At 35.8% G+C, this 27,058-nt stretch overlaps 1 protein-coding gene across 2 annotated transcripts; it reads right to left on the bottom strand.

Moving 5' to 3' along the window:
- Positions 5,290 to 19,281, bottom strand: LOC18768462 (embryogenesis-associated protein EMB8). 2 transcript variants are annotated; one of them, XM_020570121.1, is made up of 14 exons: positions 18,914 to 19,280; positions 18,716 to 18,805; positions 18,142 to 18,203; positions 15,833 to 15,933; positions 13,626 to 13,715; positions 11,498 to 11,620; positions 10,995 to 11,072; positions 7,904 to 7,989; positions 7,633 to 7,681; positions 7,156 to 7,212; positions 6,935 to 7,065; positions 6,763 to 6,846; positions 6,246 to 6,312; positions 5,290 to 6,030 (listed from the first exon to the last, which is right to left on the bottom strand). In XM_020570121.1, the coding sequence occupies exons 1-14, from the start codon at positions 19,168 to 19,170 to the stop codon at positions 5,584 to 5,586; spliced, it is 1,722 nt and encodes a 573-aa protein (XP_020425710.1). In that variant the 5' UTR covers positions 19,171 to 19,280; the 3' UTR covers positions 5,290 to 5,583. The 2 variants fall into 2 exon arrangements, with proteins under 2 accessions (XP_020425710.1, XP_007200737.2); XM_007200675.2 differs by lacking the exon at positions 13,626 to 13,715 and having other exon boundaries at positions 18,914 to 19,281.

Genomic DNA, 27,058 nt, shown 5'->3' with positions numbered 1-27,058 from the left:
TAGTAGGGTTATACTAGGAAACTAAGATAAAGTCCTAATTACATAATATCTATACAAAAGGAAATAAATAGAATCATAATATATTAGGAAGTAAATCTCCTAATTACACTAGGATCTCGCTAACAAGTTAATCAAAATTGTCAAACTAGACTTTTGCTTGAAAAGATAAGCCAAAAAAATTAATTAAAAAATTACCCTACAGACCAAAAATTGACAATGAAACCAAAAACATTAGCTATCGAGCAAAGCAGAAATTAATAAGCTTCTAAACTATGGAACATAAATGAAATGAAAAATAGCATAGAGATATGATCTGTATACAATGATATCAAATGTCAACTCTTATAGTACTACTATTTATTAAGTTATAACTAAACATATCAATCCAGCAAAACATCAGTGAAATAACTAATACTTAATAATATGCAATATGCAATCTGCATACAAAATCTAGCCTTCCACACTATATAAAAAACTTGGATAAAAGTCAGAGAGAACATATGCGTCTGTTTTTGTATTTGTAGTCTGAATGAAGTCAGAGAGAACAAGAAGGAAGAAAAGAAGTCATTACTTAAACGAACAATAGGATGCCACTAATAAGCAAACAAAGAAAATACCAGCACTTTTCTTGCAAATAATATGCACAACATAGCCTATCTAGTTAGAAAATTATTAAGCCAAGTTGCCAAATGACATGTCTCGCATCACACACCGAAAACAAGGTGATTGGTGTCAGATAGGCCACAAGTAGGCCCTATTTGGCTTCCTCTCTGGCAGCTTCCTACCTTACCCAAGAAAGGGCATCGGTGATGTTTCCTTCTATAAATCGTATATTTTGGCAGATGTAAATTACACAAGAACTCAAGTAAAATTGAATCCTAGAACTCACCCTCCAACACAGTTCTTGAGGGGAAGAAGGTGTCATTAGGCTCAAAGTGAATTGATGATATTAAATCATAGCACTTCGGATAGGGCTCAGGAGAGTTATAATCTCCATCACTAGAAATGTCGCCCTCATGGACATTAAGTCAGCAAAACCCGAATTGAAAATTTTAAAATATAGTATGAAGAATAAATGAAGAAATGAAGAAGAAATTGAACGAAGAACCAAGGAAGAACTGCACTCACCGTTTGACTACGGCAGCAATATGTCTGCGAAGAAACTCTACGTACAAAGATTTTCAATCTAATAGGGTTTTCTTTTTTAGGTTTAGGGTTTAACTGTATAGGTCCTTGAACTTTACCTCCAGTTGCAATTGGGTCCTCGAACTTTCTCATCTCAATTAAAATATTTTAAATTTTAAAAATTAAAAAAAAAGAAAAAAAACCCAAAAAAGTGAAAAAAGTGAATAAATAAATAAATAAATAAAGTTAAAAATAAAAAAAAATCCAAATCCAAATCTCTCTCTCTCTCTCTCTCTCTCTCTCTCTCTCTTTGTCTCTCCCTTTCTCTCTCGTAACCCATTCCCCCTCCTCTTTATCTCACCCCCCTCAAAATCCAGATCCCAACCTGCACCTGCAACCCATCCCCATCTCCCAACTCGTAGAAACCAGAACCACCCAAACCCCACCCCCTCCCCTCAAGATGCAAATTGTTCGATTTTTTTTTCTTTTTCAAATTTTGAATTTGCACAGAGAGAGAGAGAGAGAGGATTTGGATGGGTTTCATATGAGGTTGGGGTGGATCTCGAGTGGGGACGAGGATGGTTGTATGGTGGCGTTGGGCTTGGATGTTTATGAGTTTTGGGGTTGTGGGCGGTGGAGAAGGCTATGTTTTTTCTACAACATACAGCCTCCAAAAGCATAGTACCAAAACTATACATGTCGGGTTTTACTGATATCAAGATGTTCTTCTGCCATTCAGATGTCAAGTAACCGCTTCTCTGTTCGACTCCGGCAGCTATCTTTGTTTGATCATTTGGCACTAACAGCCTTGCCAAACCGAAATCCGATATCTTGGCAGTTCAAGAGTGATCCAGAAGTATGTAAGAAAACGATTGTAAACTGAACAATTCTTCAGCCAATCCTACTTTGGTATGATCTAACAACTTCTTGTACTTCTGAAGTTAGTGCACCTATATGGTGAAACTGGAGACTGCAACAGGAAAAACATACGCATGCAACAGAATCCAGACTCACAGCAAGAATTACAATGAAGCCATGACTATTCTTGGTTTCATATTTCACCAATGTCGAATTTCTGGTAGCCATTGGATTATGAAACTGCAGATTGTTTGTCACAGCTACCTTGAAACCTCGAAAAGATGCTTTTACCCCCTCATTTTAACAGAAAAATTGACAGCGTTGGATGGTAGGACCCAATTAGAACTATTTGTCGAGTTAACGGATGTAATTGCCTCAAAAAAAAAAAAAATTCGAGGACCCACTTGCAACTCAAGGCAAAGTTAAGGGACGTCTATAGTTAAAAATCCTTAGGTTTATATGGGTTTTAAATTTGAGGGCATTTGTGTCAATTTAGGTAAGTTTTCTGCTAGGGGTGGTTGCGGTTCGGTAACCGCGAATTTTTACTCAAACCGCAAACCGACCGACTATTTGCGGTTTGGTGATTTTTGAAACCGCAAACCGACCGCGTTTTGCGGTTTACCGCATTGCGGTAAACCGCAAAAATGCGGTCGGTTACCGCGAATTTGCGGTTTAAAACCGCAAATTCTCAAGTATTCACAAAAATATAAATTTACAACCTAAATAAATAAATACACAACCTCAATTTCTCAAGCATATATAAATTCACAATCGATTCCAATTCTCAAGCATTCACAACCTAAGAAAATTAAAGTTACAATTCCAAACATTCCAATTAAAGTTAAACTTCTCAAGCATTCCAATTCCAAATCCTTTAAATTTACAAACCAAAAGCAAAATGAATTAAAGTTACAACCAAAAAGAAAATTCCAATTCACAGTTAATTAAAGTTACAAACTAAAAGGAAAAATGCAATACACCAATGTTACAAACTCAAGTGTTAGTGGTGAGTGGATTTGAAGAACCCCTTTGTGTTGTTTGAGCACCAATGCTATCTACAAATAAAACAACATAGTTTAGTACATTTTATTATAAGAAGAAGCATAAATAACATTAGCATAAATAAACTAATTACTTACAAGTTGTCATATCTTCCATTTCCTTGTAGAATTCAACCTCATCATCTGTTGGTTCCTTGTAAAAGGAAAATTCGTCCGCTCTAAGCCAATCACTAGTACACACTAATGCCTCTACCATTTTAGGATGCAAAGAGCTTCTAAAAGGATCCACAATCCTCTTGCCTAGGCTAAAAGCATTTTCACTAGCAACCGTAGAACTTGGAATTGCAAAGATATCCTTGGGAACTTGTGAAAGAATAGGATATCTTGTTTGGTTCCCTTTCCACCAATTCAAGAGAAGAGAAGGGTTTACAATTTTACTTAATTATTCATAGAATATAGCCGTGCGGCTATACTTTGCGGTTTGCGGTAACCGCAAATTTTAAAAATCAAATACCGCAACCGCAACCGTAAATGCGGTTCGGTTCTTAATACCGCGATTGCGGTTCGGTTTACCGCGATTGCGGTTTTATTGCGGTAAAATATCGGTTGGTTTTTGCGGTTTTTCGGTTTTTCGGTTTAAAATGCCACCCCTATTTTCTGCTATATTTGAACTTTTTTACAAAAACTGACATTTTTGAAATTAGGGGCAAGTTTTGACTATTTTTGATAAATTTTCCACAGAAATATCAACACCCTCTTTAAAAGGATGTCTTGGTCCTACTCAGCAAGTCCAACGCCACCGAGGAGGGGTGGGTTTAGGGAGGAGGGCGGTGGGTGGTGGTCTCTCAACAAGTGGTCTAGGAGCTGGGGTTGGAGGGTGGGGGACTGGATTTTGGGGTCGAGGTAGGGGGAGAAGAAATTGGTGGGGCGTTGGTTTTGGGGATGAATTTTATTTTTCTTTGTTTCTTCAAATTTTTCCAAAAAATAAAAATTTTATCAATTTAAAATTTAAAAAAGCAAAAATATGGGACCAATAATGCCATGCAAATAGCTATGAAGAGATCTAACAGTGGAATCACATTGTAACAAATTTAAAAGACCGAGATATCTAATTGTAAAAATTGAAAAAATAGGGATAACATATTTTAAGGGTGTAACTAAATTGCAATTAACCCTCATATTTATTAGCATAATTTTATTAGCACCCCAAGTTTTTCTCTTTGCACCCCATATTCTCTTTACACCCCCACTAAATTTTACTAAAATTTAAAATTACTCACTACACCCTATTTTTCTTCATAAATTGCCCTTATGAACCCCATTCCTTAACTTGCATGTGTAAATCCTACCAAAATCGTTACCTTGTTTCAATAGTAGTTCACCAAATTTGTTTTTGTTTTTCAGTGGCTGTCCACTGAATGTGTTTCGTTTTTCGGTGGTGATCCACCGAATGTATTTCCATTTTCCACTGGTAGTCTACTGAATTCATTTCTTGTTTCAATGATCATCTATCAAATTCGTTACTGAGTTTGTACTTAATATCATTTTTTAGTTATGAAGAGGACTTGCAGAGGTACTACTAAGGCTTCATATCTTGACCTGATAGACAGCGTCCCACAGCCTCAACGAGGAGACAAAGAGGCGAGGTTAGCCCCTCAAGAGGACCAGCCCCAGCATGGTCCCCCACACCACTTTAAGGATACTACAGAGGTTGAAAATGTAGCTGCTACTCATAATAATAATGTTGAGGTAGATGTCGAGCCTACAGAGCCATCTCGAGTAGGTTCCATTGATCCATCTTTACTTACGAGTTTTTGAACTCACATAACAACTGTAATTTGGAATGCCTAGGTAAGTCGTTTTACTGTAACAATAAAAAGCAAAATATAAATTTGGTTTACCATAGCAACTGCAATTTGTAGGTAAAAATTTGATAATGCACCACCAACTACTGTTCCATGTTATAGTGAATCTCCACCGCATCTTAAGTTAACTGCCGGTCAAACACAACTGAAATAGGTGCAATGTTTCAGTGACTTCCCACTGAATTTACCTATCGCATTTGATACTAGTGTGCTAAGCGCAACCAACGATCATCATGAAATCCTAAACTTGAAAAATGCCAAAATATAAACTCAAATCTCTTCGAAGCCTCTCTAACTTTAGCCTCACCCTTTATAAATAAATAGAAGATATTGTTTCACCAATACAAATGTATAAACCTCGGTAAAGTTATAGGAACTTGATGGTTTGAGGGAAAAAAAAAAAAAAAAAAAAAAAGGTCTAACTAAAATTGCAGGATATGTGGGATGTAAGGTGCAAATTTAATTTTTATTTTCAATGATGTTTGTCCTTGACGGTAATTATATACAATGGTAATATAGGTTATTCATATTTAAAATTAGTATATGGTGCAAAGAGCAAGTAATGGCATGCCAATAAAATCACCCTATTAATTTTAGTATACCTTTGGTGAAACTAGTTTCATATTCAGCTGCTTATTTTTATCTCCCTACCCCCAAAAAAAAAAAAATATTACTGGGAATGAAAACCAAGATTTAGCATACAACTGATAATTTCAAAAGCACGGGATCATCTTCTAAGCAGCACGGAAGATATTTCTGAGCTTCTTTCGGAAGACAATCTGAAGGGCAGAACCAACCAATGGCCAACTTGTGACAATGGCAACATAAACAAGCAACCAGAATGACCATCTACTCCGTTGGGATAGCAGCTCTAAGCATCTTCTAACAGGTGAAATTACATCAAGAGGCTTAGAATCCTGCCTTCTAGTAGCTTGTTCAGAGGATTGTACGATTTCCCCTGAGCATGGTTCTGGCTTTATCATATGGTCATCTTGTTCTCCTGAGACCATTTCATTAGTTTTTCTCTGATGAGTCTTTTGTTGTTCAAGTACATCTTCTGTCCTATTTTCTTTCGCCTGTTCATTGCCCACTGCTGCTACCATTCCATCTTCTGCAATGTTTACGTAGGGACCTTGATCTATTGAAGAGTCCAATGACGACTGTGCACCAAAACTCACCATCTGAAAGATACATGAAAATCAACAATATTAACTCACATAAATGGCCTGTATTCTGCAGCATGTTAACAAATACAGAACAACGTTATAATGCATTTTAAACAACAATTTGCATGGACTCCTGGACAGCATCAGAGATTAAACCTTTAAACTTCATGCAACCCAATAACTAGATTACTTCATTAAGCGCTCAAAGAATAATGTAAACAAAATTATACCTTCTGTACATGCATATATTGACTAGAGTGTAAAATCTTTAGAAATTCATCGGTAGCTCTAACCCACCTGCAAGGGAAACAAAATTAATCACACGTCAGAAAGAAATTTATGATATGGCTGCCCAAAATGCACACAAAAATTGCCAAAGCTGTGATGCGTCTTAAAGCATCAAATTAAAGACAAGGTTAAAAACCCAAAGCTATATGAAATAAATAAGTGAAATTGGCTAAAATAGCCCCTTTGTAAAACACTTTTTCTAAGCAAATAGGAGATAGTGTATGGTCATTTTGGAATGACATATTGGGAAGTGGCTATTACATAATAAGTGTTTTACAAAAGGGCTATTTTAGCACAAAACCCAATAAATAATGTAATATTATACAGGTTGCTACTAGGCGTAGCTACATAGAATCACATGAAGTCTGTGGAAAGAAAAAAAACATATTTTAGCTCAAAAGTGGTGACCAACGCAAAGATATGAGAAGCGTATCCTAATAACATGGAAGCATTAAGTACCAGATACCAGCAGCTGTTAATCCTTCAAAGAAAGCCAAGTGTCCTCCATGCTTTGTTGTAGCCAGTACAATATTTATGTTTGCCCTATTGAAGACAAATACCAAGCATGTGCTTAAACGATGCGAAAGGAGAAAGTGATGAATGAAACTAAACACTCCAAGAGTAGGTCCACCTGCATTCCTCCCAAGGAATGGCTTCCCTAGTGCAGACTGGATCATCTAAAGCACTGATACAGAGTAGCGGCACTGACACATTTCCCACATAATTAGCACTGGTACAGCGCCTGTAATATGTGTCAACAGTCTGAAAAAAAAAAAAAAGACAAGGCGATTAATAAATAAAATAAAATAGAGGTCAAGTGAGAGAAATCATTGAGATCTCAGACATTAATACCTCAAATTTCCCAACAATGCAGGTAGCATGCTGATCAAAATCACGAATAGAACGTGACTGTTGAAGCACAAGATAAGAACAAAAGAAACATTAGTAGCACGTATATGTGTGTGTGTATATATATATATACATATATAGGGAGAGAGAGAGAGAGAGGTAATGCCAACAGTTTCACTTGGATGTTTTCCTGGACAATAAAATTTGGCATGAGTGATATAAAACCACAACTAATTTATGATGGTCCATCTTGGCTTCAAAACATGAACCTACGAGAAGAAAAGTACTTGTAGGTCCAAAAATGTGACAAACTATTAATTTAGTATTTCATTTCCAAAGCAGAAAGGAATGAGAACAATATTGTTTATTCTAATCAATTGTTTATAGCAGGGTGCAAAGATTTATTATCAACTTTATTTGCTGCTCTTACAATGATGCTGAAGCTCATCTGAAAAATCTTAAACATGAGAAAACACCAACCTTTTTTATGCCTTCCCAATTAGCGAGGCGAAAAAAGCGAGGCTGGTGTCTGCATTCAACATTTATAATTTTTCATAAATATTCAAACAAAAGGAGAACAGAAACTATTGTTTAAACAAATAAATAAATAAAAATCATACCTTTTAGATATTTCACGAAATGAAATGAATGTGGTCCGTACACATGCCAAAATATATACATATAAAGTAGGACATTACATTATGTTTTATGAGCTATTTACTACCCAATTAAAAAGGAGGCACAGACATACAATTGTGCATAGCCTAGAAGGCCAGTTGTTAGTGCTTTGTCATAAAACTTTTGCAACAGCCTACGGCCTATAAATCTGTCACCAATCTGCATAACAAACAAACAAAAAATGATAAGTAACTTCACTTCTGATGCCAAGTGAATAATTACAATTCCATGATACATATGAAACAAGCAAACAACCTTCTTTTTTCCACAATAGCATCACGTGCAGAAAATTCTTTTACCTAGGTACGGCGTATTTGGGAACTTACAGACAGGTGTCAGAGGGGAACGCAACAGAGAAATGGTTTGTTTGCCTAAACATGTATGGTATGACCAAAGATGAAAATATTGGCATGTTAGTCAGATGTTTCCAAAGATATGTTGGGGTGAAAAGATTTTAGAGTCGCTGATACAGCTAATGGGCTAATAGAATGTGTTTCCAAAATGTGAGAAGGCCTACGTGACCAGAAGTAGCTAAGGCCCAAAATAACAATGATGCCCATGCAAGCCCAATCAACAAAAAATATTCAGTCATGCTGTGCCGCACCATGCAGCCCTAAACAAAATTAAGAGATTCCAGAGACACCTAAAGGCTCATTGACACAATTATGACCCCTGTTATAATCCGTGCTTGGCCAACCCATGCAATGTCATGCCACGCCATCCAACCAAACATGTGCCATGCTATTCTGCCGTGGCAGCGCTTAGTTACGTCCCACTTTATAATCTGAGTCATAAGGATCATCCATGCTTAAAATATACACCAAGTCAATGCCTCATTCCATGCCCAAGCCCAGAGAAATCAACAGGTGTGGTGTGTGGAGTTTCTTCTCATGGAATTTAATTTAACTGGCTAAATAATGAATGTAGAAGTCCAACATGTTAAGATCCAATTTAATGGCCCAAAATAATAACGATGCCCATGCAAGTGTGAAAGAACAAAAAATATTAAGTCATGTCCTGCCCCAAACAAAATCAAGAGATTCCAAAAGACGACCCAAAGGTCCATAGAGTCTCTCCTGGGTCATAAAGATCATGCACACTTGGAATGTGAAGCCAGCATAAATCACGAGGTGGATAAGCCAACTCCAAGCTCACTTGTACGATGTGATTTGGAAGGTACATATAAAAAGAAGGCCTGAATTACTTATAATAGTTGGAGCAGGCCCAACCCTAGTTGGAGGAATGTGGGGCCCACAGTCAAGCATAACAATACTACGGGCCAGAGAACATCTATTCTACCCAAATCCCATGCCAATTATCTGTTAAATGCCCAATGGCCTGTTAAATTTCTCTCAAAGCCAAGCACCCAAGAGCCCTCCAAGAAGGAAAAAGGCTCCTCCGATGGGAAGGGTAGGCATTTAATACCACGATCGGAATTATGCTTATAAATAGGGCCTCCCTTCTCCTATAAAGGGGGTTAGAAACCTGGACAGAAGGAAACCCATGCCAATATCCAAACTTCAGCTTTGGATTTGCCAAAGACTTCAGACCAAAAGACTTGACTCCATACAACGCATGCAATGTTTCTCACTACTTAACTATAACTCTTGCTCCTACATCACATGCTCACTAGTCATTCCATTTTGCTGAGATTAATGCTAGATTTCCTTGTCTTTCTCATGATTAGCACCACTGCAGGACCACAATGGGGCCTCACCTGAGCCATCTCTCCTCAAAACATCTCAGGCCAAACTCCCTAATCTTCGAACCCAAGGGTGGTACTCTGCTCTATGTCTCTGCATCACTAAAGAGCAGACAGAATAACCCAACAATGGGGTTCAAAAAGACAGACATACCCCTGTAACATAGATTCTAGTAAGAATGTCAAGGGCATTTAGGTAACTTTCAGAATAAGTCGTCATGTGAAAAGATAAAATCAATTTACACTAGAATGCTAATGCTTAAGTGTACTCCTAAGGGTTAGGGATCTAAGTTTCTATGTTATAGGGTTCAAACCACATTAGATAATTATGTAGTTTCTTGAACAAGAGAATTAAAATTAAAACGTTTTCACACATTATCATTCAAGTTGGACAAGAGGTTGTAAAATATCAAAGATGGACAAAAGATGGACAAGAGGTCAAACAATAACAAAGCAAAAACAAAAGGAGAAAAGAAAAGAAGGAAATACAGACAAGAGCTACCCAACACCAAAAGGAGATCAAATGCCAAACAGCAGATTTCAACTTTTATATGTGTCAGGCTGTCAGCTACAAGCCTACAACATATACTGTTTTCACCCTACATGTGATATTTTACCATGGACAAACTATCTAAGAATTTTATATGTTAAATTGATGAACCATCAATTTAACATCTTCTAAAGTTTCACTGAAAAAAAAAACACATCCCCAAACATTTATAAAGGATTTTTTTTTTACAAAAGAGCACCCCAAGTGAAACACGTATGGGATGCAAGTCAACTTTCTAGACCCAAAGTGCAATTTTGTAAAGTTTCTTGGATTTGGCAAATATGTTGAACACCTTATGAAAATGCACCATGATGGCATGATGGCATAGGCTATAGCAGTAACTACATCAAATGCATGGTGCCTTATTATGCACAAAAACGATGTACTGCAACTTGTGATATACATTGGTCTCTTTGCAATGTACTACTAATTGGCTTTAAAACTAGCATATGCTAAACAACACCCTACTATGTGCAATAAGGTATTATAAATTGCAGTTCTTTACATATAGTTCCAATAAAAATATGGGTAGAGCTGCAATTTGTGATATACAATGGCTTTTGTGAAATGTACTCTACTTGGGTTTAAAATTAACATATTTAGCAATAAATAACAAAGTTCAGACAAAACAAAACAATGTCCAAAAGTTAGAACACTGAATTTGGAACCCTAAACAAATTTTAACCCTGGCATCCATAATATGTTCCCCTATTATTATCCTCAACTGGCCCTTTCATTCATGATCATGGACACAGGTGAGGGGAACTAGTATAGCCTAAGCATAGGCAAGAGTAGAAAATAAAAAATTGAGAGAAAGCCATATATAGAAAATTGTGTACACATGCTGCTAATGCATTTAATCACAAACCAGAAACATTGCCCTTCACATAACCATTAAGTTGAAGCACTAACCAAAAGGTCCCAAGGGGAACAGATAGCTACAGCCCCAGCAACAGGAACCTTGTCGCCATCCTCCCCAAGATATTTTACCTGAAATCAATAAAGTAAACATGAATGTTAACATCACAAGTTATTAAAAGAAAGTAAGAAACAGAGGATGTTAAAAATTAATACTATTTTGGAATTATTTTAAAAGCTAATTAAGTCTTAAGGGCAATAAAAATAGCTCAGTAACTTGCAGGTTCAAAAATTCATAATTACTAGAAAATGAGAATAAAGAGAGATAATGAATTTGACTTCTATGTCATATCAAACATACTACAAGATTCTGTTTCATGTCAAAGATTAGAATACGACTAGAAATGGCAAGGTTGAGTACCTCTACAACGAAAACAAAGTGTTAGCACCTATACTCATTCCAACAAGAATAGTCAAATGCAACAATAAAAGATAAAATCTAGCTTTATAATTACAACAGGCTTAAAATAATAATCTGACATGGTCAAATAACATACCAAAATGTTGGCACCTACACTCAATCCAACAAGAAATAAAGGAGCGTTGGGGTATTCATCATGGAGGTTACTAACAACTGTCCGTAAATCCTCTGTCCATCCAGCATTATAAAAGAAATCGGACTGAAATATTAACAAGAAAACAAACAGGAATTACCAATATATTTCATTGACTTGATGAGAAAACTGATTATTCAAAGAGAAATTGACAATAGCTTGAAAATTACACAAGGGAGAAGCATCATACAACCTACCAAATGTCAGCCTTAGAAGTTAAAACACAATACTAATGATGAACATAGTCGGTAGATTTTTTCAAACACTTCCATTACAAGGGAAATTGATACTAATTTTATTGATTTTAGATCCCAAGAGGAATAAATAAATAAACAATATAAGCCGACAAAACAGTGAGGTACAGAATCAGCCGTCAATTCACTAGAATTTGATAATACTCTTCCATATCACTCACTCAATATTCCTATACAAAGTCTCTTTGGAGATAAGTGTATCCACAAGAACAAAATTTAGCTATAAAAGTCCAATTTCAAAAATGGCCAAAGCCAAGAATATGTATGAATATTTTCTAACCCATTTCTTTCATTTTCTTTTTTGCTTTCTAGAAAATAGCTTATTCCTCTTCTTGTTGAAGAATTCTTTCACAAAATAGCTTGTTCCCTAGAAGATAATTTTTTTCTTTTCTGGTGTGCTCCCCTCCATCAAATTAGTTCATTGCCACTCTCCATGCTTCAAAAGAATTGTATACGCTGAACCACCAAAATACAAATAGCTTCCATATACCAAAGGATTCATTTACTTTTTAATTTTGCTTCTTTTCATATTATACAGCTATCTCTTGGAATTAATCATTGAAGCAAATTTTAAATGATATAGAATTATCAGAATTTTCAAATATCTTATCCCCAAATTACTAACGACCTTGCTAAATTTAAATAGGCCTTATAAGAGTTTGAAGCATTCACAATTTCAGAATTCTGTTGTAAATCATTTTTCCACTCTTTGGTGGAAAGTCCTGATGATCCGATTTTCGAACCGTGAAAGATGATTTGAAAGGCTAGTGTACCAACTATGGTGCACATTTTTGTTTGGTTGATGGTCCATGATAAAATTAATATTTGTGACCCCCAAAATTACCTCTGAGGTTTGGTGTTTTCAATTAAGGTTATGGTATGATGTTCTTTCACTACACAAATTTGGATTAGTTTTTTTTTTCCTTATTGTAGAAGAAACAAAGATTTTATTACAAAAATTTGAACTAAGTTATTCGCTTAGAAATTTATATTCTGTGTTAGTTGTGGATTTTCTGGAAGTAGCTTATAAAAGAGAATTACTATATGGTGTCGGTCCTTTGGATTGTTTTGGTTGGAGAGGAAAAACACAATCTTCGAAGAAAAATAGGTGAATTTAGTTAGGGAACAAAGATCTTTAAGGCATCATCATGGACATCAATGTCAGAATATTTTAGGATATCCCATCCTTGAGTCGGCAGGTGGTACAAAATCATTCCAATGTTTTGTTTCCAATTAAAATAAAATAAAATCTACTTTGTAAACACTGACTGATCTATACCATATCCACATATTCCTAGTACTTTACAAAATCTACGTATAAAAGTAAAGAATTTTTAGCCTCTACATGGCGTGGATTGTAGTGCAATCCCAATCTAGCAGCTATATTTTTATTTTTTATTTTTGGATGCCCCAGTCTGCTATGCGGACACAACTTTGAAACTAGGGTACCCCGCCGAACCCTACAACCTTTGGGAAGCAGGAAACACTAACAAATAGCTAGGGTAGGTACCTTTGGAGGTTTCAAACCTTGGACCACATGGGAGCAAACCATGGGCCTGACCATTCCAACTAACCCAATGTTGGTACACCTTCAATACTTACTCATGAAACATGATATAACAATTTTCTCTAATATCCATGGTGGCTACCAATTTTTTCCAGCGGGCCCAATCACTTGACAGAATCATCAGCAAAGAAAGTTAACCACACCAAAATTATAAGGACTCAAAAAAAGGTACAAAAAGGTTATAAGAAAAGATTCTGTTATAAGGACTTGAAAGCAAATACAAAATGGTTATATTGAAAGAGCTTCTTACAGTGACTGAAATGCCACCCAATCCTCTGTGATTGCTAACAACAACATTCCATCCCTTTTTGGCTGTATTGAAAGCAAGATGCTTTATATACTGCAGCAACAACATCAAGTAACATCAGCCAATCAGCACGTATGCAGACAAAACGTCCTACATACGGCAAAAGCTTATTAAGGAATGAGTTTAAAGAAGATTATCAAAAGTTGAAGCCCTTGTAAATATTTTATTGAATAAAAGAGGCTGTGATTTATATCATAGACTATTTATTGAAGAGTTAAATTGACGAACATGATTCATTCATGTGAGTCCTACATAAGGGAGATATAAACCATTAAAGCTCTTTGTTATAAACTTATCACAATCCCTCTGGTATTAAATCTTCGTAGCTTTAATTTGATAAGATTGTGGTTCAATTGATCTAAATAAAGAGTGGTGAACCTCAACCATTAGAATAGAGTCATGAATTGCATTTATAGATCATAAGAGGCATATTAATGAAAACATTGTAAACATTGAACCGGCACAAGGACGTAAATGGTGAATATGGGCAATCAGAAATAACTGTCTACATCAATGTGCATCTCATATTCACTAAGGTCAAGAGGCTCTTAATCCAAAGAGGAGTGTAGAAGCATATTTTATCTCTGGTCACTTTTACTTACCAATGGATGAGATATTAATAAATCAGTATCTATCTTGGTAAAGAGGCAGCATTGCTGAATCTTACTCATAATCATTAAGTTTCCTATAGAAAAAGAAAAAATAAAGGGTTGCGAAGTGTTTCCTAGTGTCATTGCAATGAAGAAACACATGTGAAGCATAAAACAAAGAAGATAAAATGGCTTTAAACCTAGGAGCTAGGTCCTCCCCTTATTATCGTACTCCTTTTTATGTAGGACAATAGTAAGAGCAGGGAATAAAAGAGAGATCTGAACTCACTCCAACCTTTGCAATCACACCAAATGCATAAAACTTTTACTAAACACAACAAAGGTTCATCAATTTGAACAAGGAATCCGCTTTTAAAACAAAACTAATCATGGAACCTAAAAGCCAACTCCACACTAATAGAGATACAGTAGCACAGTAAACATGAAAATTTGACAAAAAATTCTACCATGCTGCTGCTTCCCAATCTGATAAAATAACGAAAGAACTCTTAAACTCTGAAGCAATAGATGCCCAAGAACGAACCCTTTTCCATAAGTGCTCCACCTCCTCACCAATTATATTCTCAAACACCCTCATATTCCTCTCCACCCATACAACCCAGAAAATTGCCAACATGTAACCCCCTCACATTACAGCATATTACACGAAACAGGAATAGACCAACTTAAGCCTGCCTCCTTGAGTAATCATGAACATAAAGGCTCTCACTCACTTCCAGGTGTGATTGATTAATGCCAGCATATATGGAATGGTGTGGGGCAGTGCAGAGTGTAACTTTGCCGTAGATGGGATGGCCTGGCACATCTTGAATTTAAGATTGGGCCTACTTCTGATTGAAGAACCCCCGAGAATTTAATTCATATTTTGGCTGAGGATAGGAATCTATTCCAGGCCCAGGTTTGTTTGTAAGTAGTTTTGTGTTTTGGCCCCCATTGTAACCAAAAAAAAAGAGTAAAGTCCTTGCAAAGATCTTAAAGTTCCCCTAATGAGCTATTTAGTAACAAGTTTTTAACAGCCCATTTTCTGTAGCTCAAATTACATTGGAATAATGTCGAAATTGGAAGGTTCTATCTTAAAGTTTTTTTGACGAAAAAAACAAAAGAAAATGATCATGAAACCCAGCCGAGACTCCAAGTTTCAACATTTCTCCTTTAAAGTTTCTTTAGGCATTTAAATGCTATTTTAACTTCTTACTTAGATTAGATAAAAAAAATTCATTTGAATCAACTATGTTAACATGAAGATTATATTCCTAGAGACACCAGAACTACAACTGGAAGCATTTACAGACACAATAAAGAATCTGCGTACCAATGAGGGTTTAGTCGTAAGGTTTGCTCCAACATGGTCTGAGGTTCAATTCTTTAAGGTACCTATCAAGCTATTTGCTAGAGTTTCCTACCTTCCAAAGATTGACCCAGTTTTAAACCCAAGCCTGTGATGTGGCTTTTGGGGATTCTGGTTATAAAATAAAAAATAAAAAAAAGCAAATACAGAACAAAGATGAGTGAAAAAAAAAATTTAAAGATGAAGCTTACAGCAGCATCAGAATCGCTGGTTAATCCAGGAATCACCAGCACGATAGGGGTGGTGTCACCTTTTGGAAAAGCATTGTTCGTGCTAAAAACATCTCCCGAAACTGCAGTATAGCACATACATGGATCAAAAAATAGAGAGGATTCACAATAATTAATACCACAAAATCAAAAGTGACATAACACTTTAGGCAAGATCTTGATATATAAATATGTTATGCAGTAAACAGATAATCGGGAGTTGTCTGGCAAGTTTACTAAGTACAAACTAGTAATTAAGTTTGGGATGATCAAATGGATCTGTCTGATAGTTATTAATGATGTAAGGGGAGTCTGTCCGGTTGGGGAGTTTAAAGAGTGTTTGTCTAGTTGGTATTAATGCTTTCTGGGGATTAGTTACTACAAAGGATGTCCATCTAAAGCCAACTGCACCCCCAGTTCAACCAGGTGAATTGACTTTCAGTACCCTTCAGTGAAGAAGGAAAGATGAAACAGATGTTTAAGAGAAATAAGTTGAGGGTATGATAACCAGCCACCTTCATGTAACCAACACAAGTAGGAAATTACAAGAACGACCCTAGTAAGTCTAGCATAAAATAACAGAACAACATAGAAATTAATCTAACACAAACTAAAATTGATAATGGAGAAATTTTAAAACCCAACCTGCCAAAGTGAAAAAGCTGGGAAGGAAGGAATCTTTCAAAACCAAACAAGTTCTCTTCTTCTTCTCTCTCTCTCTCTCTCCCCTCCCCACCACCACAACCACACACACACACACACACACACACACACACACACACAAACACACACACACACACACACACACACTTCCTTTCTCCCGGATCATTTTGTTTTCCCAAGATTTTCTGAAAATTTCAGCAATATTGGAAAAAATATTGTCAAAGTTTCAGTTTGATCCAAAATTCCCATAAAAGTCCATTTCCCCTGTTTCAAGCCAATGCCGACATGGGAAAGATAAGTTGACGACATTCTGTAAAGAAAACAATTTACCACCTTTTCCATAGCACTTCAACTCTTCAGTTCAAAAGGTTTGCTTATATTGCAAGTTCAGGAAAATATTTTTATGTTAAAGATGTTCATGCCCTTATTGTAAGAAAATTGGACACATCCTTTCTAGGGCTACCCAACATGTATTCCAACGATCAGAACGATCTATGTTTTAGGTTATACTTCCAGCGTTATCCTTCAATAAATCGTCCGGATCTGAAGATGTGGCCATCTAAAATGTGAAGGGAAAAAAAAAGCTTTTCGTTCGATAAAACTGAAGCAAAAATATGGATAATCAAATGGCTCCACATTTTCAGATTTAGCTGATTTTTTGCAAGTATAACCCTTGAAGAGAATCTAAAAACTGAACGGTTCCGATCATTAGTTTACAGCACAGAAATAAGATGTCCTTAATTAAGAAAAATAAGGACATCCTTTCTATAGAAAGCCTCAAGGTCAAACTATGGAACAAATGAAGTCATCAATTTCTATAATCAGCGTACAATCTCAAAATAAAATAGATGATCCCAAGTAATGAACCAATTACAATACAACTTACAACTGCTTTCTATGATAACATTGTGATGCAGGAACATCTAATGGACTTTCCGAGTCTAAGGGGGCTTGTTAGCCAGTAAGGGTAAGTATTAGCAATTTTAAATTATTAAGTTACTTTGATATTTGTTTTCCTATTCCAATTAGGATTTGGTTTCCTTTCCAGTTTGGTTTAATTTCCTTTGTCGATTAGGTTTCCCTTTATGCTAGGGTTTGATGGCTATATAAGCCTAGTTATGATTGTAATAAGGGTCTTTTATCAACTTTATTCAGAAATTTCATATTATAGAGCTTCCTTAGGTCTCTATACCCCAGAACTCAACAATATTTGTTCTGACTTCTATCCTATTGCTTTATCCGCCTATTCTCTGTGTTCCCTATTCTACCCGGTGGACACATTGTCACTGAGGAATTAACAATTAATATTTGAACATGAAAGGCTGTATTTTACAGACTAAGAAGCACTATAAAATCTAAATACCAGCCTACATCACACATACTATCAACAGAAGCCAATCTGGGTGCTAAATAGTACATTATATGAGGACACAATACAAGACTGAAGAAAAAATAAGATACCAAGAAGTTTAGACTTTAAATGGTAAGAAAGTAAAAATGTAAGAAACAATCAATTCAGAAACATATAAGTAAAATGATAATGAGTATAAATTATCATGCATTCATTAATGTCTACAAATTGATATATGTATATGGTCATTACTTTCAGGTAAACAAACAATAGTTACCATCAGAACTCAGTAGCCAATCCAAAGCAACAGTTCCGCCATCAGATAGATTAAAAAGTTTTCTGAGACAGAATATACATGACTATCTGTTAGAGGAAAGCATGAACCAAAATTCTAGAGAAAAAAGAATCTCTGTGACAGTTGTATAACCTGTGTAGAAAAAAAAAACATATTTAGAAGAAACACACAAAATTGTAGTATAAATAGGCTATTAAGAAACAGTTATTTTTTTATGAATATAATTCTAGGACTCCGGAATTTGGACTCAACAAACAATAAGAATTTACTAGTCTTTTACTATTTTTAAAAACTGAAGCCACATCCGAAGAAATTTAGCACTAACAACACAGCAGCATTGGGTTTTTTTTTTCTCCAGTGGCACAGTTGATGAAATAGTACTCAAAATATTCCACCGAAAACGCATGCGCACAAATGCGGCAGACCCGCCACACAAAAGTAACCATAAATTCCAAATCCTGAACTGTCCCAGATGGTGGAATAGTGAAATGTAAAACAAGGACAATTGCTCACAAAGCACTAGAAACAAAGCCTTCACTTTTTAGTGATTTTGTACCTTCGGTAGCTGAAAGCAGGAGGCCGCCCAAAGAAACTGAGGAAAACAGTCTGAAGATGAGGGCTTGAGAGCCATGGCGTCGCCAAATACCTGCAAACCAATCCATATATCCAAAAAAAAAAGTGAATTAAAATCAATTGAAAAGGAAAAATAATTCAACAAAAATGGAAACTAGTTGGTTATTGTTAGTATCGGGACCTGGCATGGAGAATCCGGCACTTGGAAACGACGCCATGGTAGATAGGGGAGGAGGGATTGTAGGTCAAGCTGACGGGGCTGCCTCTGAAGCCATTGAAGAGGTCTTGGAGGAAATGGAATTCGAGGAAATGGTAGAGAAATGCGAAGGAGAATGCGAGAAAGGCGAAGAAGTAGTGAGAAATGGGAATTAGAGAGAGATCGTTGAGCAAAAGTACGTAAGGGTTTTCCGAAACCTCGCCTAGGACCCTGCAATCCATGACCGGAGTTTCTCCCTTCTTTTTTTTCTTTTTTCTTTTTTTTTGGCCAGAGAGTTTCTCTCTCTTCCGATGATGATGGTTTTGGAGTGAGAGCAAGACCACGTTTTGTAGTGTGAGCAAGAAAACGTGTCGTTCCATCCAAACAAAAAAGAAAACGTGTCGTTTCTAAAAGCAGTCATATATTTCTGTCCAGAAATCGTGTCGTTTCTAAAAGCAGCCTTTTTAAAAAAAAATAGAAAATTTAAATAAAGAAAAAAGAAGCATTATAAGAGGGAGAAAGTCTTGCATATGGCCTCCCTCTGACGTAGGGATTGCAAAAATCTCCACGGGGTGGGTACTGGTCGGGCTCCCGACTTTAATAGGTGGAGATTTCTAGATCAAATAGGTATCAGATACGGAGATCTTCAAACTTGAAAAATCCCCTATGTGTATGGGGAGGGGATGGTATTGGTGTCCCCGTCCTTGAACCCGACCCGAAAATATATATGTTTATATTTAAATAAATACATATATAATTATAATATTTATGTTTAACTCTAAGTTAACCTCCCTTTCATATTTCTTCCTAATCTTCTTTGGAATTTCATATCGATGTGATTTTGAATAGTTGAATTGAACTTTATTGTTAATTTGGATGTGTTGAATAATAATTTAATATGAAATTTAATGTTAAAATATATGATAAATATTTTTTATGCAAAAAAATTCGGGGATTCAGGGCGAGTATGGGGAATAGTCCCCTGACGGGAACGGGGATGGGGATTCCCCGAAACCTATTAAATGGGGATGGTTCGGGGACAGGGGAGGGGATGGAGAGCGAGGACGGGGATGGTATTGTCATACCCGGCCCCTACCCGACTCGTTGCCATCCCTACTTTGATGTGGGTTTTCTTTATAATTTTCTTTTTTTCGCATTAGAGCAGCTCTACCGAGGAGCCCAAGCCCGAGGCTGGGGGGAGGCCACGCGAAAAACCCAGTTTCAGCTGGCCACTTTTGCTCAGGTTGGTTGTGGGACCCACGAAGATGGGCTGGCCCAAAGGCAAGTCTCGCCCGACTTGCAGCCCGAGAGGAGGATGACGTCAGCGCGCGGTTCAAATTTTTTTACCGTTCTCGCTTGCACTGATGCCATCCCTGCGAGTTTTCAACGGCTAAAAGACACGTGTCGTCGCCTGGGCGCTCCGATCTACTTCTCCTCCTCCAATCCAACGGCTGGCCTTTTTTTGGCAATAAAATTATGAAAAAAATTCAATTTAAAAAAAAAATACCAAAAAATTCTGAATTTTTTTTTTCTATAAATACCTATCAATACCCTTCACTTTCAACACCAATCCTCATACATTTTCTTATACTTCTACTATTATTCACTCTTTACTCAACATTTTATTCTCTTTCAATTGTATTTTTATTTCTTATCTTTATGGCTTCTTCTATCAAAATCGGAGGGGCATGGAGCACCATGGAAGATGTTTTCTTGTCTGAGTGTTGGGTCCAAATTAGTCATTGTACTGTGTCAGGCAAAGATGAAATTTTGTCATATGTGGAAAAAAATTCATGCCGAATTTTGTGAAAGAATTCAGAGGTCGACTCGTACGAAAATGGCATTGTCTAGTGGGTGGAAAATTCTCAATAAAGAGATGCCTTGGCAAAAGCGAGGGACAACCATAGAAGCGGGAAAAATCTTAGTAGCAAGGTAAATATTTTGTAATTTTCATTTTATTAAGTTTAATGTCCTAATATATATATATATATATATATATTTTAATGTTTCTTGCATTTTCATTATTTTGTTAATATTTTTTGCATTTTCAATCTTTTCTTAATATTTCTTGCACAAATAATATTTTGTTAATATTTGTTGCATTTCCAATATATTTGTAAGGTTAATTGCATTTCCTTTTTCTTTTTTTTATGTTACTTGCATTTCCAATATATTTTAAATATTTCTTGCATTTCCATTATTATTTTTTTGTTAATAGATTATGCAAGCGCAAATGTGGTTTGGTGCAATTGGGCAAGGCAAAAAAACTTTCAACCATCATGAATGTTGGGAGGTGGTGAAAAATTGCAAACGCTTCAGAATTATTCCCACAGGTCCCCCTATTATGTTAAACGAGACATCACTGCATGATTCAACGACATCAGATTCACCTCTCGATTTCCTATGAGTCAAGACTCACCCATCGAAAAGGAGCCAAGGCCCATTAGCTGAAAAGCTGCGAAGGCGAAGAAATGGAGTAATTCTAGCAGTAATACATCAAAAAATTTGGAGGAAATTGCAAGGCAGAGTTCCATAAGAGTTGCAATGGAGCAGAAACACCAAGTGAACGAGATGGCAATTCGAGTAGAATATGTACAATAAAGGGAGTATTTGCACAAAAAACGCATTGACAAGAAGGATCGGGAAACCATGGCCATGGATACAAGTCATATGTCCCCTGAACCAAAACAATTTTGGAAGCTAGAACGAAGGGATGTTATGAGAAGAAGACTTTTCCGTGACGATGGACCTACCAACACGGTTTGGTTAAATGATTAAAACCATTAAATTAGTTGGCATACCTTTTATTTATATGTATTTTTCATGTTTTGTATTAAAGTTGTTGTAATTCATGTATTTTATTTTAGTAGTAATAATTCTTAATGACTTGTATTGGCTTTCTTTATTTAATAAACAAAGCATTCAATAAAATACCTTTTTATTTAACATATTCTATACATCAAACAAAACATAATTAAAAGGAAAAACCACAACCAAAGCATAATAAAAATTTAAAAAAAACTAGAACCAAAGCACAATAATAAAAACAAACCACAACCAAACCATAATTAAACAAAAAAAACAACACAACCAAACCATAACTAAATAAAACCTAACCAAAGCATCTATGCTCCATCATTCACCATCATTAACTTTCACCGCTCATAGATGCTCCATCAAGTCAACTTGACACCTTTCATGAATATAAGAAGATTGCATCTCTGTATGTCGATCTATCATACGGGTCATAAAACGACCATCCATAACCAACGGTTTCTGCTCCAATGGTTCTCCACTTGGCCCCATGGGCCTTTCATAAATTCGTGTCAAGGCCATGTTCATGGGATCCGGTTCGTGGACCTCTGCAACATTGTAATCATACTCATTCTCCGCAATCATATTATGGAGGATCATGCAAGTCATCATAATGGTTCTCAGCACTTCCTCATCAAACATACGCGCTGCACCTCAAATAATCAACCACCAAGCTTGGAGGATGCCAAAACACCTTTCGACATCTTTCCTGTATCCTTCTTGATAGGAAGCAAATAATCTTTGCTTCTGGGATTGAGGTTTCAAAATGGATTTGACGAATGTGGTCCACCTCGGGTAGATGCCGTCAGCTAAATAATACCCCGTCTGGTAGACGGTATTGTTGATTTGATAGGTGATTTTCGGGCCTTCATCTTTCAAAACATCATTGAAGACCGGGGATTGACCTAGCACGTTGAGGTCATTTTGAGATCCGGCAACTCTGAAGAAGGCATGTCAAACCCATGTATCGAATCCAGCAACGACTTCAAGGATGATACTTTTTTGGCCCTTTCTATTTCCGTAATCTCCTTGCCAAGTAGTTAGTCTATTCTTCCATTGCCAATGCATGCAGTCGATGTTACCAATCATTCCTGAAAATCCTCGAGCTTCGGCTTTTTATAGAAGCCTTTGGAGGTCCCTTGGAGTAGGTCTGCACAGGTAATCCCTAGTGTTCACAGTTTCGACTGCATCACAAAATCTTACCAAGGCCTCCAACGTAGTGGACTTCCCCATTCGGACAATCTCATCCACCTGATCAGCAGATGAACCATACGCCAACATACGTATAACAGCTGTAAGTTTTTGCTCCAAAAGAAGTCCCAAAACCCCAGCAGCATCACACTTTTGAACAAAGTATGCATCATAATTACAAATATCATGCATGACTTTATTGAACAAATGGGGTTGCATTCTATATCACCTTCGAAAATCAACATCAGAGTACAAAGAAGTTGGGATAAAATAATCTTCCAAAAGATTCTTACCCCGAGAATGCCTATGTCTGTCCACATTCGGGCCATGGCCGACTTGTGAACCACGGTGGCAACCATGGTTCTCTTCATCAAGCAAAGCCACTGCTATGACAACTTATTGATCTTCTTCTCTGCAACCTTTGCCTTTCAGCTCGTCTACGGCTTCTCTCATTTGTTTCTCGCTCTTGCCTCTCCAAGCATCTCCTTATGTCTTCCATTCAGAATGGAGTATGAATTCTAAACTCTAAGAAATGAAAATATAGAAAGATGTGGTGTGAGAGGTATGAGCTGAGCCTTTGGTTTTATAGAAAATTTTGGCCAGATAGAGATGACACGTGGCTTGATTTTAGAGGATGAAAATCTTATCTGAAATTTAAAATTTGAAATTTGAATGTTGAAATTCATCCGAAATTTGAAATTTATCTAACATTTGAATTTTGAAATTCATCCGAAATTTGAACCCAAAAATCTTATCCGGAAATTTTATCCGATTATGAGATATGAATAGTCTTGACACGCAGGAACCCAAAAATATTATTCAAATTAATTATTGAGGTAAAAAAATTTGTGAAAAAAACAACAAAAAAAAAGAATAGTAATTGCCCTTTGTCATGGCAATGGGTGGAAACATACAATGCTTTTTGCAATGGCAACCACTATTCACATGAATAGTGGCTACCCTAGCCCCCCTTGCCATGACAAAGGGCAAATGAGTGGAGTTGCTCTAAAACATATATATATATATATATATAGACGACTGCAGCCTCCCACCCTCAAACGTCTTTCGTATACCAACTTCTAAAGAGAGTGGCTGACCTACTTTTGCACCTGGTTCATCGGTGCACCAACTTTTAAATAATAATAAAAATATATGTGTTAAATGGGCTTTCCAGGTAACTGGTCAAAGGTATGGGTTTAATGCAATTGCATTGCAAAATGCAATTGGTTCCAGGGTGTAATGCAATTGGTTCCAGGGTATAATGCAATTGTATTGCAAAATGCAATTCGTTACAATTCATTCAATTTCGTCAATTATTTCAATTAATTCATTTATTTCACAAAACTTGCAAGTATGGGGTTGAGGCTGGTGTTCATGATTAATTCAATTATTTCACAACATTTATTGGTAGGCTTTTCCAATTAGCCAAACTGAATTTCTTTTCGTTAACTTGTAACAAAAAATAATAAACCTTTATTAACTACAATTTTTCGTGTATAAATAGTTGTTTTGTTTTGTCCCTCAATAAAAAAAAACTAAAAGAATAATAAAGTTTCATTTCATGGTAATGTAGAGAATTCTCTTTATGCCTTTTGATTTCCCAAAGAATTTATGCAGCTTTCACTTTAAGAAAAAAAAAAATAACAATTTTTATATTCTTATGACAAATTAAGATTTATGTGGCTTTCCGAAAAACTTAAGAACCTTTCTTAAAAATAAAAATGAAAGTAAAGACAATCAAATTCTTATCTTTGTAGGATTGTGCGTTTATTTTTATTTTTAATCAAAGAGAAACTTCATTAGATAAAATTCAACAATACAACCAAAGACACCAAATATGACATCAAAAGCAACAATCCTTTGAGGGAAGCTGTATTGTTTTGAAGAAATATTTTTTTTTAATGTTATAAGTAAATATGTTGAAATATTTTTTTTTAATGTTATAAGTAAATATGTTTTCTTAACTAGAATAATCCATGGTACCCCAATGATAGACTAGGCAAGAAAGAAAATTAATCTAATGTTAATACACATGAGAGTAGTTTTTCAAATTAGCATCATAACATAGCCCTAGAGGAATCCTTTATTATTATTATTATTATTATTATTATTATTATTATTATTATTATTATTATTATTATTATTATTATTAAATTTATTTTTATTTTTAAATTTATCTTTTACAAATACAATGTTAATTTTATATTCCTTATCTATAAGGATTCTCTTTATAAGTGTTCTCTTTCGTTAATTGAATCTTAAAAATATAAAAGTGTGTAATATTAAGGTAGTTGGACCTTGAACAAGTAAAACTATTCCTTATTCTTGTAAAAACAAGGATTTACAAGATTATTCTTGTAAAAACAAGAATTTACAAGATTAAGGACAAAGGGTGCCATAGCGTCGTACAGCAAATCACTAAACTTGTAACTTACAAGTTTGGGGTAGCAGTTTAGAAGGTTATGCACCTGGATTATAACATTAGGGTTCACCAAATCCATAATGTTGTAAATCACCATTTTATAAGGATATGAATCCATATTACAAGGAATTGGTAATGGAGGACCTTAGTGATTTAAAATGGGTCTTTATTCTAGTAAACAATTTTGTTAAAAGTTTAAGGACCGAGAGTACCATAAGGTCCAAAGAGAATCCCTAAACTCGTAACTTACAAGTTTTTGGCAACAATTTACAGGGTTTTACACCTCGATTACAACAATAAGGTTCACCCAATTCATAATGTTGTAAATTAGCCTTTTACAAGGATATGGATCCACATTACAAGGAATTGGTAATCGTGGACCTTTGGGATGTAAAATGATTCCTTATTCTAGTAAACAATAATTTACAAGATTAAAGACCGAGGGTACCTTAACATTGTAAAGCGAATCACTAAACCTGTAACTTACAAGTTTGGGGTAGCAGTTTAGAAGGTTTTGCACTTGGATTATAACGTTAGGGTTCACCCAATTCATAATGTTGTAAATCACCATTTTACAAGGATATGGATACACATTACAAGGAATTAGTAATGATGGACCTTAGCGATGTAAAATGGGTCATTATTCTAGTAAATAATTTTGTTAAAAGTTTAAGGACCGAGGGTACCATAACGCGATAAAGAGAATCCCCAGACTCGTAACTTACAAGCTTTTGTAACAATTGACAGGGTTTTGCACCTTGATTACAACATTAGGGTTCACCAATTCATGATGTTGTAAATCAGCTTTTTACAAGGATATGGATCCACATTACAAGGAATTGGTAATGATAGACCTTTAGGATGTGAAATGGGTCATTATTCTAGTAAACAATGGTTTACACGATTAAGGACCGAGGGTCCTTAACGTCGTAAAGCGAATCACTAAACTTGTAACTTACAAGTTTGGTGTAACAGTACAGAAGGTTTTGCACCTGGATTATAACGTTAGGGTTCACCCAATCCATAATTTTGTAAATCATCATTTTACAAGGATATGGATCCACAATACAAAGAATTGGTAATGGTGGATCTTAGCGAGTAAAATGGGTCATTATTCTAGTCAACAATGCTTTACAAGATTAAGGACTGAGGGTACTATAACGTCGTAAAGAGAATCCCTAAACTCGTACCTTACAAGTTTTTGGTAACAATTTACACAGTTTTCCTCCTGTATTACAACGTTAGGGTTCACCCAATCCATAATATTGTAAATCATTTGTTTACAAGGATATGGATCCACATTATAAGGAATTGGTAATGGTGGACCTTAGCGATGTAAAATAGGTCATTATTCTAGTAAATAATTTTGTTAAAAGTTCAATAATGTCGTAAAGAGAATCCCTAAACTCGTAACTTACAAGTTTTTGGTAACAATTTACAGGGTTTTGCACCTCGATTACAACATTAGGGTTTACCCAATTCATAATGTTGTAAATCACCACTTTACAAGGATATGGATCCACATTAAAACGAATTGGTGATGGTGGACCTTAGCGATGTAAAATGGGTTCTTATTCTAGTAAACAATGCTTTACAAGATTAAAGGATTGAGGGTACCATAACGTCGTAAAGAGAATCCCTAAACGTGCACCTTACAAGTTTTTGGTAACATTTACACGGTTTTACTTTTTGGATTACAACAT

The sequence above is a fragment of the Prunus persica genome, chromosome G8 (assembly GCF_000346465.2).
Source record: "Prunus persica cultivar Lovell chromosome G8, Prunus_persica_NCBIv2, whole genome shotgun sequence".
Lineage (NCBI taxonomy): Eukaryota > Viridiplantae > Streptophyta > Magnoliopsida > Rosales > Rosaceae > Prunus > Prunus persica.
Note: the sequence above shows the minus strand (reverse complement) of the source record. Positions and strands in the feature narration are given on the sequence as shown.

Coding starts and splice junctions, on each gene's coding strand:
- LOC18768462 (XM_020570121.1), bottom strand. CDS start 19,170: ATGGATTGCAGGGTCCTAGGCGAGGTTTCGGAAAACCCTTACGTACTT. Junction 15,934..18,141: donor TTGGCTACTGAGTTCTGATG/GTAACTATTGTT, acceptor GCTATACTGCAG/TTTCGGGAGATGTTTTTAGC. Junction 6,031..6,245: donor AATATATGCATGTACAGAAG/GTATAATTTTGT, acceptor TGTATCTTTCAG/ATGGTGAGTTTTGGTGCACA.